The 21,314-nt window shown below is 27.6% G+C and overlaps 1 protein-coding gene across 1 annotated transcript; it reads right to left on the reverse strand.

The window, feature by feature from the left end:
- Window positions 1-11,662: 11,662 nt before the first annotated feature.
- LOC112284293 (proteasome subunit beta type-3) lies at window positions 11,663-14,081 on the reverse strand. Its single transcript, XM_024523984.3, has 8 exons — window positions 13,997-14,081; window positions 13,638-13,732; window positions 13,318-13,499; window positions 13,129-13,236; window positions 12,921-13,010; window positions 12,516-12,600; window positions 12,075-12,169; window positions 11,663-11,950 (listed from the first exon to the last, which is right to left on the reverse strand). Exons 2-8 carry the CDS (start codon window positions 13,641-13,643, stop codon window positions 11,902-11,904), a joined length of 615 nt encoding a protein of 204 aa, XP_024379752.1. The 5' UTR covers window positions 13,644-13,732; window positions 13,997-14,081; the 3' UTR covers window positions 11,663-11,901.
- Window positions 14,082-21,314: the final 7,233 nt, after the last annotated feature.

Below are 21,314 nucleotides of genomic sequence, written 5' to 3' on the forward strand. Positions count from 1 at the left end.
CTTTTTTGCCACATAATAACTTTCAATCTTAATACAAGTTTTCAACTTACTTCTATACTTCCACAAAAACTACTAATCTTAAATTAAAAAAAAAAACTAAAGAAATATGTCAAGTGTACAATGAATGATGGTGGCATTACCAGTACTTTTCAGAAATCTTTCATATCTTTTGAAAAATAATTTTATTTAATTTATAAGCCAAAAAATACTATTTATTATTGAGACTATTATAACTATATAATCATTTAAGATATAAATAAAATAAAAATCTATATTTATTATTAATTACTACTAAAAATCATGCATTTTTAATTGTATCAAATATTTTTAAATTTAAACTTAATTATTAAAAACAATAATTGACAAAAAATCTTCTAAAGATAAATACTTCTTCAATCTTAAGGCCATGAAATCTAGACTTTTCTATACTTTAAACCATAAAATCTTTATATTTTATATAACATGAAAAATTAAATGACTTTTCAAAAATATTAGTATAATATTTAACAAAACAAGTCTAAAGCAATACAAGATTGGCTAAGCGATTTTATATGCCTTTTATTTACTTAGAACTACTTTATTTTAAGTATATAAAAGATTTTAATATATTAAAAGTATTATTTTTAATCTTTATTTTAAATATTATAATCTAAAAATATTATATTGATAAAAATGACTCAAATATAAAAATTATTTGAAATTTCAAATTTAATTTGTTATAAAAAAATTACCATTGATGCCATGCTAATGAACTTCCAAATCATTATTACATGATTAGAAAAAAATAACATCCGAAGTTACTAAAAAGGAAGAAGATACATTGCATATTGTCTTGAAATTGATTCAACCGGTCAAATCTAAGTATATGTCAAAGAAATTAATATAATAAAGGTGTCACCTTTAATCTCCATCTTTCTACAATCTCTAAATAATAAACTTACAAACATGAGAGATGCTTCAATTCTATAGGCGTGTCTTTTAAATTCTCACATCCATCAAATGACAATTTCTTCAAGTTTGTCATACTATCAAATATAGCATGAATCATCATCAAATTGGTACAATTATTAAAACATCGTATCTCAAGAGATACAAGGTTAGCAGATCTATTATTTATTGTCTCCACTTTAATACAACTACTCAAATCAAAGTATGTCAAAGATATCAATGTATTACTAGCATTACCTTCAATCTTCATATTTATACAATCTTTAAGAGATAAATCTTACAAAGATTAGAGATGCTCTAATTCCATAGGCATGCCTTCTAAACTTTCATATCTATTAAACTACAAATTCTTTAAGTATCATACTATCAAAAAATAGTATGATTCCTCTTCAAATTGATACAATTATCAAAAAAAATTCTAAAAGAGATACAGGGTTGGAAAATCCATTGTATATTATCCCTACTTTAACACAACCACTTAAATTTAAAATTATCAAAGATGTCAATGCATTAAATGAATCACCTTCAATCTTTATTTTTACACAACCTCCAAGTGATAATATTTGCAAAGATGAGAGATGCTTTAATTCCATAGATATGTCTTTTATACTCTAACACTAATCAAATAACAACTTCTTTAAGTTTATCATACTATCAAATGTTGTTTGAATCTTTTTTTAATTGATACAATTTCTAAATTATAATCTCTCAAGACATACACGGTTGAAAAATCCATTATCTATTGAGTATATTTTAATAAAACCACTCAAATCAAACAATGTCAAAGATGTCAATGCATTAAAAGTATCACCTTCAATCTCCAACTTTATACAATGTCTAAGTCATAATATTTACAAAGATCAGAGATACTTTAATTCCATAGACATGTCTTCCAAACTTTCAAATCTATTAAATTACAAACTCTTTAAGTTTATCATACCATCAAATGTAGTATGAATCTTCTTCAAATTAATACAATTATTAAAAAATAGTGTCTGAAGAGATATAAGGTTGGAAAATCCATTGTCTAATATCTCTACTTTAACACAACCACTCAAATTGAAGTATGTCAAAGATATCAATGAATTGAAGATATCACCTCCAATCTTCAACTTTCTACAACCTTCAAAAATAGTATTTGCAAAAATAAGAGATGTTTCAATTTCATGGGCATGGCTTCTAAACCCTCACATCTATCAAATTCTCAGCTCTTTAAGTTTATCATACCTTAAAATATGTCGTGAATCTTCTTCAAGTTGGTACAATTTTTAAAACTCAATCTCTAAAGGAATATAAGATTAAAAAATAATTTATCTACTTTTTGTAAGTTAAAGCAATTTGTGAAGTCTATTGAAATCAAAGATGATTCAATGTGCACTTCATCACGTCTTTTGTCTATATCCTTACAATTTTTTAAATTCAAATATTACAAAGTTTTTATGATTAAAAGAATGTATGTGAATTTTTTTAATTTTGAACATCCTTTTAAATTAAGATATTCTAAAACCATTTTTTTCCTTCATAAATACTGAAATTTTTAATTTATAAATAATGTTTTAGATTCATAGTTTTTAAAAACTTTAAACTCATTCCATTAAATGAAAAAGATGTAAGACTTTTTAAGCCGTTTATTTCTAATATAATAAGATTTCTTATATGGTTTTGATGTATACGATATAAAATAATTATAATATTAGATTTTAGCATTGTTGTATTTTCTAATCTAAAAAAATAAAATTATAACGACTTCAATCAATTGACTTGTTCTACAATTGAAATTAACATGTTTTTATTTTTATATGCCATAAAACTCAATAAACAAAGATGAAGTAATTCAATCTACATACCACCATGTGATTTAAAATATCTTCAATAATTTATAAAACAAATGCCTATTACATTTCAATCATCTTACAGTATAAAATACATTCTATTCATTAAGACTTACAAAAATTAATATTTATATCAAATTTTGTTTTATAAATATAAATTTAAGATGTAAGGTTGTAAAAAATACTATGCAACTCAAAGTTAATGCCTAAATAAGTTTGATATTATACATTTGATTCAAAATTGGAAAATAATATATAACTTTAATTCCATTTTTGAACTTCTTTGAATTTTTCTCTATAAATCTTACAACCTATGTCTCATAGTAAGCCATAAATCGTCATCATTCCAAATTTATCTACCTTGATAAATGACTTATCTTTTAAATTATAAAAAGATTCATCTTTAAATACATTCTTAAAAAATATTTTCATACTTGTACTTTCAGCAAGTGGGCTCAATTCTATTTTACTTGATTTACTTATAAAAAAATTCAATGTATTTTATTTATGATTGATAATTATAAATTTTCTTCTTGTTATACCTAATATTATTATATCCATTACTTTCTTCATATCTTTATGATTAAAAACATCATCAAAGATTACAAGAAGTTTTTTTTTTGAAGTATTTCAATTAATAATTGTTTCTCTTCTTCAAAATTCATATATTTTTTTTGTTGTCTTAAACTTCTAAAGTTTTAGTTAACTCAATAAAATAGTTTTTTTTAGATTCCATAGAATTTAACTATATAAAAAAGTTGTATTTTCAAAGATATTTTCTTTGTATTATTATTTATTTATTTAATAAATACATTTATTTTTTGGATAAATTTTTATCAATATGTTCTTAAAAGCCTTTACTAATGTAGACTTGCCTATGCTAATCTATACCAGCCATATCAATTACATCTATCATGTGATTTTTAAGAAGTAACTTCTCCAATTTCAAAAAAAATAATTTAAGACTTGCATCTTTAAGCTCTATTTCCAAATACTTATTGATTTGCATATAAAAATAAAATTAAAAAATTAAAAAAAAATTAAAAATTAAACTTGTATTATAAAGTAGTATGTTTAAAATATTTTTGTAATATTTAACTCAAAAAATGTATTATATACATTTATAAAAACTTAAAATGAATAAAACCAATAATATACAATTTATAATCAAATTTCTAGTTTCTAAATTGTTGCAAAAGTTATCAATGTTTATATGTGAATTATAAATATTTGATGTATTATAAGATATATTTTTGGTATCATAGGATGTATTTAATTTTTTATTTGATATATCATTAGATGTATTATTTAATTCATTATTACTTTTATGTATATACTTGACCAACTTCTTATATGAATTTATAGTCCAAACTTGTTGTTTTTGCTTAAGGTTGTTAAAGAATTCTTTCTAAATGACATATTAAAATCAAATACTATCTTTTTATTTTTTGTAAATTGATCTCTAAAAAAAACAAAAACAAAAAAAAAAAAAAAAAATCCATCAAGCTCTTTACCATTATTAGAAATAAAGGTATTTTTGAAGGATTTTTTATATCTAAACATTTTTCAATCAAATATTGAAGACTATGATCAAATTTATGTGTACTTTTTAATTTCTATTTTACATAAATAAATATATGTTTAGAGGATCTTATATTTTTAACATGTATTCAAATATCACAATATAGAATTCCAAAACTAAAAATATTTTCTTTAAATAGATCAAATACTTTTGTAAGATATTTTATTTTAAAAGCTATATAATTAGCTATTCTTTCTTTTATTACTCTTTTATCACCATTCTTTTTAACTTTAGATATTCTAAAATCTATCAATTTTATATTTATGTAATTATTTTTTTTTCTATCTCAAAATTAACAATTACAACATTCATAGGCTTTAAATCTTGAAGAGCCACCTTCATGTCATGAAGGTAAAATATTTCATTGCCAATTTGAATCATTACATCAACTTTGTATAAGAAATGTATCTCCAAAGATTGATCATCACATAACAAATTAAACAAGCTCATATAACCTTTATCCATACCAATTATAATTTCTCTATAATGATCTGAATAAAATTTATAAGCACTATAAAAATACCTTAATAATATTTGGATTATTTAGAAGTCATAAGATATGTACTTCTCTTTCAAGTATAATTTTGGCTTTAATACTTTTAATAGATATAATCTTTGGAATACTTTCAAGATCCAACTATGTTGTTATAGATACTTTGATTTTTTTTTTTTTGTACAGTATTTTTTTTATTCTATAATCTAGTTTTAAAAAAATCTATAGAAAAAGATATAAACTCTTTTGATCTTCATTAAAACACTTAAATGCAAGATTGCTATTGAAATATATAGATGATCAATTTGAGAGCACTCAAATTATTAGATATTTTTTCAACCATATTATTTAACATTTTACATAATAATATTTGATCATCTTCAAAATCTTTTAAATTGCATGGATCAAATTTGTTGCATCTATTAATCTCCATCTTTTAAAAAAATCTTCTTTTGTAGCAACTTCTTGCATCATGTTGCAAAACCATTTTAATTCCAATAGTAACTCTTAGAATGTCTCTTGATTAAATCTTTCTATCAATATTACTTTTTTTTCAATCTCCTAAATAATTCTTTATTACTTACTTTGATTTTACAATAATTCAAGAGAAGTCTTCTAATAGTGGTTGCAATATGTACTCTCATATTCCAATTGTAGCTTTAACTTCTTGCAAGTCTTTTTTTAAAAAAATTCAATAAATTTTTGCATTGATTTGCATTGAATTATTCATCTTCCACGACCTCCATGTTATTAAGCTCCCATTCCATAGTCTATATTAGTATTAAAATCTCCATATCTTTCAAAATAATCAAGTCCAATAATCTATATAATCATCATATAATTTCTTATGAATTGAATTAGTTCTTATGAAATTCAAAATACTTCTAATGTATATTTTTTTTATATTTGATCCATACTTCGTCAACTTTAAACTCCTATCAACCTTGAAATTAAGTTTTGGAAACTACACCTCCTCTAAAGTTGGATGAACATCAAACTGCACCTTGTCCAGAGTTTGGTGATTATCTTCCAAAGCTAAGTTATCATATCCAAAATTAGTTGATCCAAATTTCTTTCCAAAGTCACATGATCCAATTTTTGACTCAATGTACTAATCATTGATTGAATAATTACCAACAATTTATCTTGTTTCTGATTTTGATGATTTAAAATCCCTGCTTAAAACAAATTCTGCCTCAAAATCCACAATTCAATAGAATAATTAAAAAAATCAAAGGTCTTCCAATAAAAATCAACTCACAACTGGTGGCATATTGTAATTGTATCAAACACTTGTACAAAATTCTACCAAATCTCTAGAGAACAACAAACAAAATTTATGTCAAAGGGCTAGGTAATAACCTCACACAATTATTCTTGATATTTAAATTATAATATTCAACATATGATATTTTGTGGCTTTGATGTTAATCCGATGAGTGCGTCCATAGTACAACTAAAATCATGTGTGTTAAGGCTTTCAAACTACACAAGAATCATTGCCACTGCTCTTGATTAGACTTCAAAAAATTCCTAATTTATTGCCTTGGTCTTGCCAACCATAAGCTTAATCTTGTGATGAACTCATTTATGCTAATCTCACGTCAACAAAAACACCAATAATACTTAAAAGGGGTGCTTTGCTATTCTCTTGTTGCTGGTTCTACTACATCTCTCTGCTTCCTCACGAAAAAACCTCCTAGCAAATGAGCCCCATCATACCACTATTGTGGACGTATATGCCTCCTTTATAAAAGAGACTCATGCGGTATTATCTATATCATATGTTGTGCCATCATTGGTGTTGTCAGAGTCATTTTCTTTTTCTTGTAAGAAATGTTGTTTGTTGGGTCCTTAAGCACCACCTAATTTCACAGCCCCAAATATTTGACATTGTGGCTACATTCCACAATATTAACATGTAGAAGTATATTCTAATCCAATTAAATGCCTTTTCAAGAAATGTAATAAAGTATATTTATATATATATATATATATATATATTTGGTATTCATATCTTGGTCTTCTGTGATAACATTGTCCTTTTTAACTTATACCAATTTATAAATTTGTGAATATATATGTACTATGTATTATATGTTATTATATGTATCTATGAACATAACCATAGAACAAATGATTCTATATACAAATCACATCATTTAAATTTATTTTTATGGATATTATGTAGTTAGTGTTAAAAAAAGCCAAACATGAATTCTATTATTCATGAGATTTGAGGTAGCTTTATCTTCTAACAAATAGATCTGTTATTATATTATACACTATAGTGTATACATTATTAAATCATAGATTTATAAAATTATCTAAGTGAAATAGAAAAATAGTATGTAAAATAAATTGGTATTTTAAAAACCATGTACCAAAGTATTATTTATAAATTGATAATTTCAAATATATATATTTTCAAATTATTTAAAGAATACTATATAAAATTCTTTAATTTTTTTCATTCTAAATGTAAATCTACATATTAAAAGAACAAAAACAAACAAAACAAAACAAAGTAATTGATACATATTTATAATATTAAGTGCTTTAAGTTGTCAAAGTTTAATTGTATCAAAAATAAGTATATATATATATATATATATATATAGATATATGGTTGTATATACAAAACATGTAATGTGTATATATATACATATAATAGATACAAAAATCCTAAATTATTTAATGTTATATTATAATATTGTAATAGTAACAAATTTCTTATTTTTTACTTATTAAATTCATATTTTGTAAGATTTAGATTTTAAAATTTGTATCTTAAAAACATAGTAATAATGATAATAATAATTTATATCATAAATAATTATATAGATATGTTATAAAACATTATTGTTGTCTCAAAGTATTTAACTATTTTTCTATTTTCATTTTATACATATGAATCATGTACTTTAAAGTTTTTCTACTAATGATTTTAATGAAGACATGAAATAAAAGCCAAATAAATAAAATTATAATTAACAGCAAAACCAAATTAATTTATGAAATTAAAAAATTAAAAAATTATATATTTAAAAATTATTACTTCAATGTTTAAATTATCAAAGTACATACTGTAAAATCGATGGACAAAAATACTATAATCTTCAAATTTTGTATGTTTTGTATTATGTTTTTTGATATTTTAGTATAGTTCTATCACAAAAATTAGAAATAAATAAAATAAATTAATTTTAGTTTTATGAAGAATATATTATATGTCATCATTACCAATAATATTACAAATGATTATTATCCCAGATTACATATAGAATTAAAAAAAATTATTATAGATAGTTTTATGAATTTAAAACAGTTATGTTTACATTTAATGCAAAAAATTAAATTTTAAATTTCTTTTATATACAAAAGTTAGATATTTAATGACATTTAAGATATATAATGCAATTTTTTAAAAATATACAAAGACAATTGTGTTCTCTTTATGTTTCAATTTTTTTTATATTCTATGTCTTATTTATAGATTGGTAACATGTGATCATTAAATTGTCTAAATTCTATATCAACCTATCTACTCTTTTTTTTAAAAAATATATTTATAAATTTATTCAACCACTTTTTCAATACATCTTATTAAATATTTTAGTGTTATTAATAATATCTTACTTAATATAAATGAGACAATATAAGTTTATTAAATAAAATATCTTAATATAGATTTTTTATTCCTAGTAAGTTTATATATATATATATATATATATATATATAATATATATATATATAATATTGTAATACATATTAATAATTTCTATTATTTTATGAAATAATATATTTGTAAAGATATTCTATAACAACAAGTATATCATTTTCTAAAAATATAGATTTAATAGATTTTCAAATTGGCCTTTTCTAGTTTTTGTAAGTTTTAATATCAAAATTTTAAAAACTAAAATTTAAAGAAATGGAATGAAAAAGTACACCCTAATTTCTGGTTTTATTTTATTGAATTCTCTATACATTATAATATTTTATTAAAAGAAACACACACACACACAGCTATATATATATATATATATATATACAATCTACGACATGTGACTACAAAGTTGCTGCCACACTGTCGAGGTGAATACCGAATCCAGGCCCGACGACCACAACCGGCCAGGAGCTCAATGGCACCATAAGTTCTTCCAGTTGCAGCTCGGTTTCTAGCACTGAATTCAGCCACAACCTCATTTGTGAGCAAATGCAACCCACGCTTTTTCTTTGACGCTATAGACAAGAATCCACAAAACAACCTTGGGGTTTCATCGAGTGGGAGTCAATAGGAGAGATGGACATGGTGTTGAAGAAACAATCCCATGTCCCAAAAACTGGGCTTTCATGTTTCTTCTTTTGTGAACTGAAGCGCAGATCATGTCTCTGAACACTAGGAAATCACCCAATTGGCAACTGGTATGACTCAAGAATCTAGAAATTGCACGATTTGATGCCTCCTTGGACATCTTATATAGAAGCACTTCAATCAAAAGCTCCCAGTCTTGAACCTGATATACAAATACAATACCTAAGTACCACAAGCGCTCAAGTGATGCACAAGTTAGCAATGTCATTGTATTCAGATTAATCAGGTTTTGAGTAAAGAAATATTCGAGCATCACACGGCTAGCATACATCTGAGAGTTCGAACAAAATACTACCAACACCTCAGGTGGTCTATAAGCAAGCTACTCAGGATGATAATCCACGATATGTTGACCTTTGACGCCCAAGCAGCTACTAGACTCAATACTTCATCAAGGTCCAGAGAATCTCCTCGTGCATTCAATTTTGAATCAGTTAAAAACTCATCAGCAGCGTGTGAGCAATGCGAGAGGAAAAAGGTAGAAAGGGAAGCAAACTAATCGTTAACTTTTGTTTGGTATTTTTAGAATGAGAAAACTAGTGGTCAAAAGATCTGACATAAATTACATCTACAATATATATTATCTATGGAGGACAAGAAACTTTGCGTATAAAAAAGCTGTACAAGGCCAGGATAATGCTTGTTCTTTCTTGTCCAAGTAAAGCAGTGTAAATAATTAGATCGTAGGAAAGTAAAAAAAACAATAATGCAAAATCAAAAATGCATTCAGCTGCATTAGGCAAAAAACAATAATAAGATTCTCTGTTTCTTAGGGATCAAACTTGGTCTCACCCTCAACAATGTTGATTGTTCCAATGCAGGGTGGCATAGCTGTAAACTTGAGATTTGAATACAAAGTTGTTTGGAGAATATTACAAGTTTCATTGCCTTGTCATAGGATTTGATGTGAGAAAGACAACATTGCATTAGTTAAAGAAAAGAATATTATTGAGAAGAACTATTAACTAAGGTTCATACAACTGGGAACAAAGGAAGGGGGATGAGGGAGGTTGGGGTGAGTGTTGGTAACAATAATGATGGTTACAATAGGGTGGGTAAATTTAGTAAATAGGTGGGTCATTTTAATATTTCTCTCTTTCTCTCTCTGCTATATAGGGAGCTGTTAAAGCCACACCTCACATCACCATCTCATAATGGATTTTGTCCACTCTTGTCTCCATCCCTTGTTCTAGGTCCCTAGTCCCTCATTCCCAACCTCTATGTATCATTCCCAATTCCCATCTTTTGTCCTTGCTCTCCCAAAATTAATCATCACACAGTTTGGAAAGTGTGGCTTTAACAAATCCCTATATTTTTTTTTATTTATTAAATTGTTTTCTATTAATAACCTCCAATTAAAATAAATTTAATTTTTTCTATTATTTGATTATATACATAATTATTTCATAATTTTATAGAATAAAATTTTAGTATATACCTATTTATTAATATATATTGATCATTTTTATACACAACAATGTATTTTATATTGCCAACGATTGCAATTAAAAATACAACACACTTGTTAAAAGTATCTCCATCAGATCAAAACAAAATTTAAAAAATTATTTTTTTGATTTTTGATTTTTTATTACTTGTATTTAATTTTTATATGATGTATACAACTTAATGTATTTGTTGAAAAAAAACTCTATTATCCATGTATAATTTAAATGAAAAATAAAATAATTTTAGTTATACAATGTTGTACATATATGGATGAATGTACATTGTAGTTATAGGTTTGTGAAGTTTTTTACTTGATCATGCAATTGCAATTCATAATAATTTTTTTCCTTTATATGTCTGTGTGTGCACTTATTCATTTGTAAAAAAAAAAAAAAAAAAAAAAAAAAACGAATGATAACAATGAAGATTGGGACCCAAATTCGTTAAACTTTAATCATCATAATTAAAACAGAATAAACAAGTACCACTATACATTTGATTTTGAAATTTGATGTAATTTATTTAGGGGAACCAATACACTAATATTTGAGAGACGAGCTTAGTGTATACAGCCTGCATGTTATCTGTGAATGCTCCTTAAAATTAGCAACATTTTGAGGTGTCAAACTAAAATCTTCAATGATTCCAGAAGACCTTTACAGGTTAAAAGCATTAAACTCTACGATAGTTGAGAATCTAGTAAAAGTACAATCTTAAGCGCAGACTCTCGTTGTTGATGTTGCAGTTGACTCGTCAGTGCAACTTGACGAACGTGAAGGCCTACTGGCGAAGATCATTACCAGTGTCCATTTGTAATATTTTTGCCCCCGACCCCGCCTATTCCCCCCGTTTGGTACCTAGACAACTCTAGACGTGCTAGTATAAAATGTGTCAACAAATACATGCAAGAGCAGAACGTATGAAGTATTTAAAACATGCAGCTGTAAAACTTTTTCAGGCCCTGGAGCACAAATAACAACTTGAGAAGGAAAGGCTTGCAATGTGAAAATCTTGGAAGGGTCAACAAAGCCAAGTTACATTGCATCGCGAGCAGTGTGTGTATCTGGGTCTACGAAGTGATAACAATCAATGCTGCATGAAAGCATTCCCTCGCAGAATCTCAGGAAGAAATAAACTGTTGATTCGTATTCCCTTCCAAGCTGACCATTGATCCACAAAACGACCAGGGGCACATTGAAATCTCAGAAGATGTTAGAACTCAATCCATGCGGCCCTTCAAGGTCTTGGTAATAACTTGGTCCGGAGTCCTGCAAGAGCAACATTTCCAGTTTGATACATTGCTACCTGAAATTGCAATGATGCTTATGTAAAACGCAAGAAATTCAACCAAACAAACACTAACTTGAGATCAAACGGAAATTGAAAGCTTACACAACATGGACAATCCCTCCCCATCCACTAATGCAGTCCCGGTCCACAGACGCCAGTAGAGCTTGTGAGATCACCTCGAACAGCTCATCTGGACCCTGCAAAAAGTTCACATTATAAACAATAGCTTAGCAAGCATGGTACAACTGGAAGGCTCTACCCACAAGGCGAACCCTAACTTAGGTGGCTGAGGACAAATGGGTTCTCAGAGCTTTTGAATTCGGGACTTCTCGCACCCACATTAGCATTTAACACTGACCGTAATTTTGATTTGCATGAACTTCAAATATTAACATGGTTGTAAATACGAATCAGAAGGTCGGTAGATACTCTCTTCCAAGAGCCAACGCTAAAGAGGCCTTATATTCAGAAGGACATGAAAATAAACCCCACATTTTAATAAGAACGTATACGATAGGCATTGGTGCAAAGAACTAAACATACCAAATCAGGTTTATACATAGACTCGCAAGCACCATACAGGGACTCTGAGGCAGTTCCAGAAACCACGAAGTCCTTCGCCAGTTGCCTGCACAACAATTTTAAACGATTTAACGAATATTGAACGGCATGGAGAAAATATAAAGAGAGAGATTCATGTCAAAAAGTGGCCATTTCGCTGTCTCTCAAGACCTAGGTCATATCAGAAAATAAACTCTCAGGTTTCCATAACTTTGAAAAATTCACAAGCTGCATTGGCTGCATATATTGGCCAAGTTTTACCAACAAACGGGTCTTTGTGACACCTTAGTAATTCGCGAAAAAATCAACAATTATGCAGCACGAAACTTAACCAAATACGCGAATTGATCAAGATATTGAAGAGAATAGCTCAGTTAAGTGCATTACTTGGCACCGATCAAATCCGTGGTGCAAATGAAAGGAGTTCCGTCATCGTTAAGTCCGGCTATAATAGGCTCGCAGAAGTAAGGTCCAAACCTGCCGGAACAATAGCGGAAGTACACGGTCAGGATAGAATTCAGACACGTTCCAATGTAAAGTGACAAGCAACAACATTACTTTCTCAGTAACAACAACCAGAAACCCTGTACAATACCTTTTCTCGTAAAGAATTGCCGAAACAAGACTGGCAAAAGTTTCCGGGCGCATGTTGCGCTCTTCTCGCAGTTGGTACAATTTATGACGAAATTGCAAACGTTGGTGCCTGCGAAGAACCAAACATTAGATAAAGTGGAAGCAATTGCCTTACAACAATAATGACGTTAAAAGCAATTCAAATTCTTACATGGTTTGCACATCCGTGGCGAGTCCAGAGAGGCCAATGTAAAGCTTGTCGTGTATCTTAAATATGCGCTGAAAATCACATGCAATCGTCTGGAAATTTACACCCAGACGGCGGTCACTGGCGATGGCGAAGCAATTCTTGCCCACCATGGCAATCAGTGCACTTCCATTGTAGCTCGTAATCTATCATACCCCAAAATAACACAAAACAATTGAGACTCCCACCAAAACCCTAATTTTTTAAATCAGCTCACGAACCCGGTAAAAATTGCGAAAGGTAAAACATGATCGAAGAAGAATAGAAAAGTGGAAAACACGTACCGACATCAGGAGAAGCCCACTCGATGACCCACAAACTTCAACAAGCAGCGAGATCCTCAGAAACCAAACTGTAAAACCTAATTCGAACCCTAAACCTGGATTTGTTTTTGAAAAACGAACCCACCACACCAACGAAGTTAATCACTAAACACCAGCAGCTTCCGATCCGGCGACATTAGAAACAGAGATCAATGAAACCCAGAATAGGAGAAAAATTCGGGGAGAATTCCAGTTCCGATAGAACCATGTGCGCGAAACGCCCACTTCAAAGCACCAATCAATCAACCTATCAATCAATCACCGCATTGATACCCAAAGATGAGTGAGGCAGGCGATCAAAATCAAATTCCAAATTAGACCTGAATGCGAAACCAGCTGCAGGGCCGATCAGATTCCTTCGAGGCCTCCGTCGTCAAAATCCGCTCAATGAATCGAACGTTTGGCTCCCGCAACAGTGAAGCCCTCGCTTGAAGCCCAACTCCCTGACTCCGAAGCGTGCTGTTGTTCATCCTTCTCATCCACTAATTTGGATGAATGTATTCCGTCGTATAGACTCTGGATGAAGTGAGCATTAGCGAATTCGGAGTGTATCCATGTGCATAATATGTTCAGATTTCTTATATCCATGAAAAATAAAAATAAAAATAAAATACACATATACAAATACAAATACAAATGATAGGCTTTGAATTCAATTTACAAGCTTCAGAACCAAATATCTGATAAGAATTGACTATTTTAATGTGATTTTTTCAACCATCTCAATTCATTTCATGTATTTGGTTCATTGTTCTTGTTTGAGGAATAAAAAATAATAATTGAACGACATTGTGATACTTAAGACCTGCTAAACGGTACATGCAAATAAACAAACAAATCACTAGTTTATTTACAATTAACATACTAAATGTTAATAAATTTCTTCCAAATAATCACAAAATCTATTAAGTTTCATTAACTCAAAATGTGCAAAAATTTAGAATATATTATCATAATCACGATTTTAAGAATAATATATATATATATATATATATATATATATTTATTTATGGTAAAATTAATTAATGTATAGAAAATATCATAAATTATAAAAGAAGAATATCAAATAGATCCATGTTTTTACTAAATAGATCCATTCTTGTTGTAGAATATAGTAATTATGATAAATGTGGTTGATTTTTATTGGTTGCAAATCCAATAGTAGAAAAATAAATCTACAAATATATATATATATATATATATATTCATTTCATGATCGTTAGGATGAGTAAGTCAATTTTGTATAAACTTGGATCCATTTAACATTCCCCATCTTAAAATGTACCAAAATTTTATTTTATTATATTATATTAACCCACATACTAGATGAACCCTTGTTGTTGTCATGAAAAGTGTGATTCAAATGAAGGATTTTTTGAGCCAAAGAATATTTTAAAATATAAATACAATACAATACAAATAAAAAGAAATAAAATGCACAATGGAGCTTTCAACTATGAAGTAAGATAGATAAACCCATGCCATTGTTATAGATAATATGCAAAAGTAAGTAGTTAATTTTGTTCAAAGAACTACTTGTGACATATATATATATATATATATATATATATATTCAATAAATTATAAATTATAAATTATAAATTACTAATATTTATCTATTTAATTTTTTTGAAAAAGTAATATTTAGCATGGAATTTAAATTGTCATTTTTAGGAAGAAGAATCATAATAAAATGGAAGGAAGTGAATCAAGAGAGTACTACATAAAGTTAACCATTGAAAAAAATAGATTGTTGTAGATCCAAACCAGCATGCTTCACTAATAGTCCTTAGAACTTATTTATTATTATTTCAAATGCAATGCAGATTGATTGATTTTTTTTTTTTTTTTTTCTTTAGAATGAAATGTAGTTCTTTTATTGTGGAAGTTAATATAATTTTTGGAATGAACATCAAGTTTCTAGCAAATTTTTCTCCAAGAATTCTTGCTTCAAGAACTCAATCCATTAGTTGTATAATTACCAATCAAATTCCATTACAAAGTCCTTTGCAAGGAGCAATATTTCTTAGCAGCATCATTGGAATTTCAATCTTAAGACAAAGCTATGATTTGGCCATTCCAAATGGATTAAGTGATTCAATGAATTCAACTGGATAAACATTATTGTTGTTGACACCATCTCTGACAATAACTTAATTAGTGCTTACATATTCTTGTTCTTCCCTAGAAAATATGGACATAATCTTTTCATTAATATCCTCTACATCATCATTTTGTATGGATAAAATGATTCTATCTATTAAAAGAGCATCATTTGTTATGCCGTCTTTTACCCGTCTTGGATAAGTAACATCAATTCAAGACATTAATTATTGATCAACAATCATATGACAAGAAGCATAACTACATTATTAAGCAATAAGTTTGTGTCATTTTCAATCTAGCAAGTGGCAAATAGAAATATTAGTCAATAATAATGCAACCATAAAGAATTCAAATGGACCACCATTAACATAAACAACATATGTGTGCATTCTATACTTAAAGAAGCCAATTAGCAAACTTGATATCTCTTTGAAGTGCTCCTAAATTCAATCTTAAGTTTTCTTTTAATGTATGGATTTTTATTTGAGGCCAAAGTATTGAACATCAAAAAGATTTTGCTATAATTTCTTCTTGAGTTCCATTCATAATCACCAGCAATATTTGGCAAAAATCTCCACCAAAAAATATTGTAGCTCTTCCAAATGGGCAATCAATATTTCAAATGTCTCAAAAAGAACGATCAATTGCCTTAAGACAATAACAATGTATTTAGTGGAAATCCATGCCATTGGCCACGTTTTTATCCCATCCATTTATTTTCCTAAGTTGTTTAATATAAGAGATTTATATAAGATAAATAATATCATATGTTGTTTTGTGGTTGGCCACAAAAAAGTTGTAAAATTTTAATAATTTAACTTATAATAAAAACTTGAATAATTTAATTATATTAATTAATATTAATAAAACTAATATATATATATATATATATCTATATATAAATATAATACCACCATGACTTATTTGCTCTAGTTCACATGTGAAAGAGAGACATGAGAATTCCTCCTAAAGTAGAACTGCATGTATTTATTACTCCATATGTCTTGATAGTTATAGATTAAATTACTCAAAAAAAAGATTTTGCAGATTTCAATTAATTCCAGATTTCAGATTTTAAAATAACCACATGGTTAATCTTTTGCACTCATCTATTCAATTCATTAGGAGTTAACATAAAGCCAATCCACTATTGATTACAAAACATTATGAGCTACAAAACTCAAAATGCAAAATGAAAAAAAAATAAAAATAAAAATAAAAATAAATCATAAGTCCAAGTTATGTTGGATGTAAATTTTTTATTCAAGTTTTGTACTTCTATAGAGAGGTTTCAAAAAAATTCAAAAATTAATAAGAATTCAATTTTTATTTATTCATATATATGGCAAGATGCAGTACATGACTTAGAAGAATAAGCACACATTTTTCAACAATCAATTCACTAGTAACTCTTCTAATGAAAAATAGAAGTTATCAAATTGAGTGATTATAGAAAAATAAGTCAAATGAAAGAGGCACTCTAGACAATGAATGAAAAAACAATCAAATCTTTATTAGTCTTTTTCATCAACATTTGGCACCAGCATAAAAAGCCCTCTTCCAACCTTAATTTTATTCATTTTCATTGTCAATAAGCTTCTATTACTTCTAACTTCATTTGTTTTATTGATGTTGCTTTAGGTTCTTTTGTCACAATCTACATTGACAAAGAGAACCCACTTTTTGCATCAATATTTAAATGCAATGAAAAAAATATGCCAATAATAATTGATAGAGGTAAAACCATACAGACAAAAAATTGACATGGTATCACAACTATTTACATCTAACTATGTTTTTGGTATAGATCAAAATTTCAAAAAAAAAAATAAAGAAAGAAATAAAATATTTTTATTAAAAAAATTGTAGAAAGGTGCAATGTGCTAATCTTGTTCTAATGGATTTCTTCTACAAGGCATATTATTTGTCTAATATTAGTGCTCTTGATATAAAACAATTTTTCAGTATAAAAGCTTATCAGTGCTTTCAGCTGTGATCCAAGTATGTCTCACATCCTAGTTAAATATTATGGCAATTGGTATGGAAGCAAGGCAGTGATCTTAATCAATGACTAAGGCAAGAAGGCCCTTTTGCAATCCAATGTTTTCTCAGGGTCAATTAGGCATTACACTTCAAAGATACATCCAAGCATAGTCATTCCTTCCCCTCTCAGGAATTGCAATCTCTTATTTGCTCAACTATTGTCTAGTCTACCATATTGAGATCCACGGTAGAAGATGTATTTGAAGGCCTTGGTTGGGTTCACAATGACAAAATGACCTAATATTTTGTAATCCAATATTTTGCAATGAATTCATATTGTTGGCTATATATGACATTTGAGTATTTTCACAAAAGAAATCATCCATATTAGGTTTTTAATTAAACACTACTATTTTAGGAACAACTTGTTAGTTTTAGAGAGGTGGCAAGTAATACTCCAGGATAGTGTGAGCACAATGCAATTAGCACAATGCAATTAGCACAATGCAATGAGCAATTTAGACCTTTTATTACAATGATTGGACATGGAATATAAAATGTATACAACATCTTGATACAATACGTTAACATCTAGAAACAACAAGTTAACATTCCAAAATTTAGCAATTATTAATATCTCAGTTTTGTTAAGGGCTTGTAAACTCCACAAAATATGAACTTTTTTGATAAAAACAAAGAAAGATGTATGCAATAAAGGACAGCCACCACTTGTCTTCTTAAGCAATCTTAATATATAGACTAGATGAATCTATATTATTGTCACATAAAGTATGATTCAAATGAAGCATTTTTTTAGCCAAAGTATATTTTTTAAATACAAATATAATATAATAAAAAAATAGAAATAAAATCATATTATATTAAATTATATTAAAAAAATCATAAAAATATATTAAGAAATTCAAAGATGTGTTAAAGTCAATAAAGAAATAAATTATTAAAATATAGAATATAAAATATAAAATATTAATATTTATCTAATTAAAACTTTTAAAAAATAATATTAAATATGGAATTTTAATTTTAATTTCTAAAAAGAAGAATCTTAATAGAATAAGAGGAAGTATGTTAAGAGAGTGCCACATAAAGTTGACCATGGAAAAAAAATAGGTTGTTGTAGATCCAAATTAATGTACTTCACCAATTCTTCTTGGGATTTGTTTATTGTTATTGCAAATACAAGACAAATTGGAAATTTCTTTTTTTTAGAATAAACAAAAGTTCTTTTTTGTAGAAGTTAACGTAATTTGCAGAATGAATATCAAGTTTTCAACAAATTTTCCTCTAATAATTTTCTTGCTAAAATTTAAGATAAACTATTAAGTTATAAGTTTTATTAGCTCTAATTCATTGCTAATGAAGTTCCACTTGTTCTTGGCAAACTTGCATCATGCAGTACCACATGCCTTAGAATGGACATTACACATAACATATTGCAGTCAAAACTAAAGAAATAAAATAAATTTAATAAAAATTGAACAACATCAAATATATCAAGATGCATGGATCTTCTTTATAAATATTTGTTTCATGGATAAGCATTTGCACTACTCTTTTATTCTATTGTCTAAAGTTTTGACAAACCAACTCCAATATGAGAGGTGGAGGATGTAAACAATGCAAAATTACCTTGCTAAGCATAGTTGCAAGAATTGATGGTTCTTAACAAGTTTTTTCTTACACCTTTTTTTGAAGCCTAAATTATATAATAAACTCTTTCTTCTATCAAAATGTACCAATAATATAATATTGATTAATCTCATGCAAACCACATTTTTTGAGGTGGACATGTCAAAAAGTTCTAACATGGCTAAAATTACTTTCAATCTTTTCATAGTATATATGTGTATATGAATAAATATGGACCAACATACTTAATCAATTCTTGAAGCAAAGAAATAATAAAATATATTAGTCTTATATATATGAATAAAAGAGAGACTGTAATAAAAAAATAAAATAAAAAAAAAAATGTAATTGATTTAGCCTGCATAGTGTATGTCGAAATACACAAAAGTTGGGTCAAAATTAGAGACTTTTGAAAAAATCAACATGAATATATTGAAGCAGAAAGTTGAGTTTGTTGACTTCTTCTTGCTTGATTTTGGTTGTTATGGCATGAACTTTGTTAGTCACAGCCATGGACCTCCACAAATAAATAAGCAAGTTCATTAAAAAAATACATAATTCTCTAAACAATAATCTTAATTTTATATAGAAACACATGCTTCATTTTCAATAACAGTTTAGGGCGTCTTTATTCAACTTATCTTTTACTATGTTATAATATAATTTAGGCATAAATATGGACTAACATGCTTTATTAATCCTTGAAGCAAGAGATAATTCAAAAAAAAACTTTGAAATCCTCAACATTAGGATGTCAATTAGTAATCATCTAATACTTATAAAAATCATCTAATCATCATTGTGACAACTTTGAACCACCTCTACTAACAACAGAAGTGAAATAAAAGATAGTGCATATGAATCTTGATCCATCATCATGTTAGTGGTTCTCAATGAATTCATCCAATTTTCCAATTAACTCCTTTCAGTTGATTCGTGTATGATATTTATTCAATACAAGATGTGGAACTTACTCAAATCTTGATATTAATATGATAGAAACTATGGTAAAGCCAAGCTTCTAATTCATGCCTGAAGGTATAGATGGATGCACACCTCCTAAGCTTTCTATAGAAGATGAACTACAATTGTAAGAAAATAAATAAATAAATATAATGTGAACATAAATCACGACATTATGGCTTTTTATTTACTATTGTGACAAATTTGGAGATTTGATTTAAGGAAATACAATTTGAGAATTGAATATATGAGAAAATTATAATAAATATTTGTCAATACAATTTGTCACTTCATATTTGTTAGACTTAAGATTTGAATTATTGTATTTGATGTTTTCAATTTTTGCAAAAACATTTGTGTGGCAAAAATTCAAAAATTCCAAATGTACAAAAGTCTTATTGATTTGTTTTGAAAAATACTTGTAAATTGGAAAAATATTTTCTTACTATTCACAAGTCATTTGCAAAAAATATCCTATAAATTCCCACACACCTAAGAAAAAAAAAATACAACACTCAATATCTAAAAAATAGCAAAAATAATCAAACTTCAAACTCTCATATACATGAAGCATCGATCTACAGATAGATTCAAAATTCGATGTTCCACTAGTACATTATGATAAAGTGACTACTAAAGCGCCACAATTCACAAGACTAATAGTCCCTTAATCTCATATCTTTTGCAAATTTCCTCAAATTGTTGCAAAACTGTATGTATCTTCCCTTCGTCTAGATTAATTCTCTTGATTTGCACATCATCCAAAATTCTTTCAATCTCGTTTAATTCCTCCAACAATATTTGCTCTTCTTTACTATGATGTAAACTCTTGCAAAGGTGGACTCTCCTCTTGTGACGGATTCCCAAATTCCCTCCTCATTTGTAAGCTTGAAGTTGAAATTTTATGTTTTGTTAAGTTTTTGTGAATTACAACAA

The sequence above is a fragment of the Physcomitrium patens genome, chromosome 7 (genome assembly GCF_059467195.1).
Source record: "Physcomitrium patens ecotype Gransden chromosome 7, ASM5946719v1, whole genome shotgun sequence".
Classification (NCBI taxonomy): Eukaryota; Viridiplantae; Streptophyta; class Bryopsida; order Funariales; family Funariaceae; genus Physcomitrium; species Physcomitrium patens.

What these genes read in the sequence shown, in the direction of transcription:
- LOC112284293 (XM_024523984.3), bottom strand. An exon ending in GCAATTCTTTACGAGAAAAG is followed by an intron (nt 13,011 to 13,128) that starts GTATTGTACAGG and finishes TTGTTCCGGCAG; the next exon opens with GTTTGGACCTTACTTCTGCG. An exon ending in ACGGATTTGATCGGTGCCAA is followed by an intron (nt 12,601 to 12,920) that starts GTAATGCACTTA and finishes ATTGTTGTGCAG; the next exon opens with GCAACTGGCGAAGGACTTCG.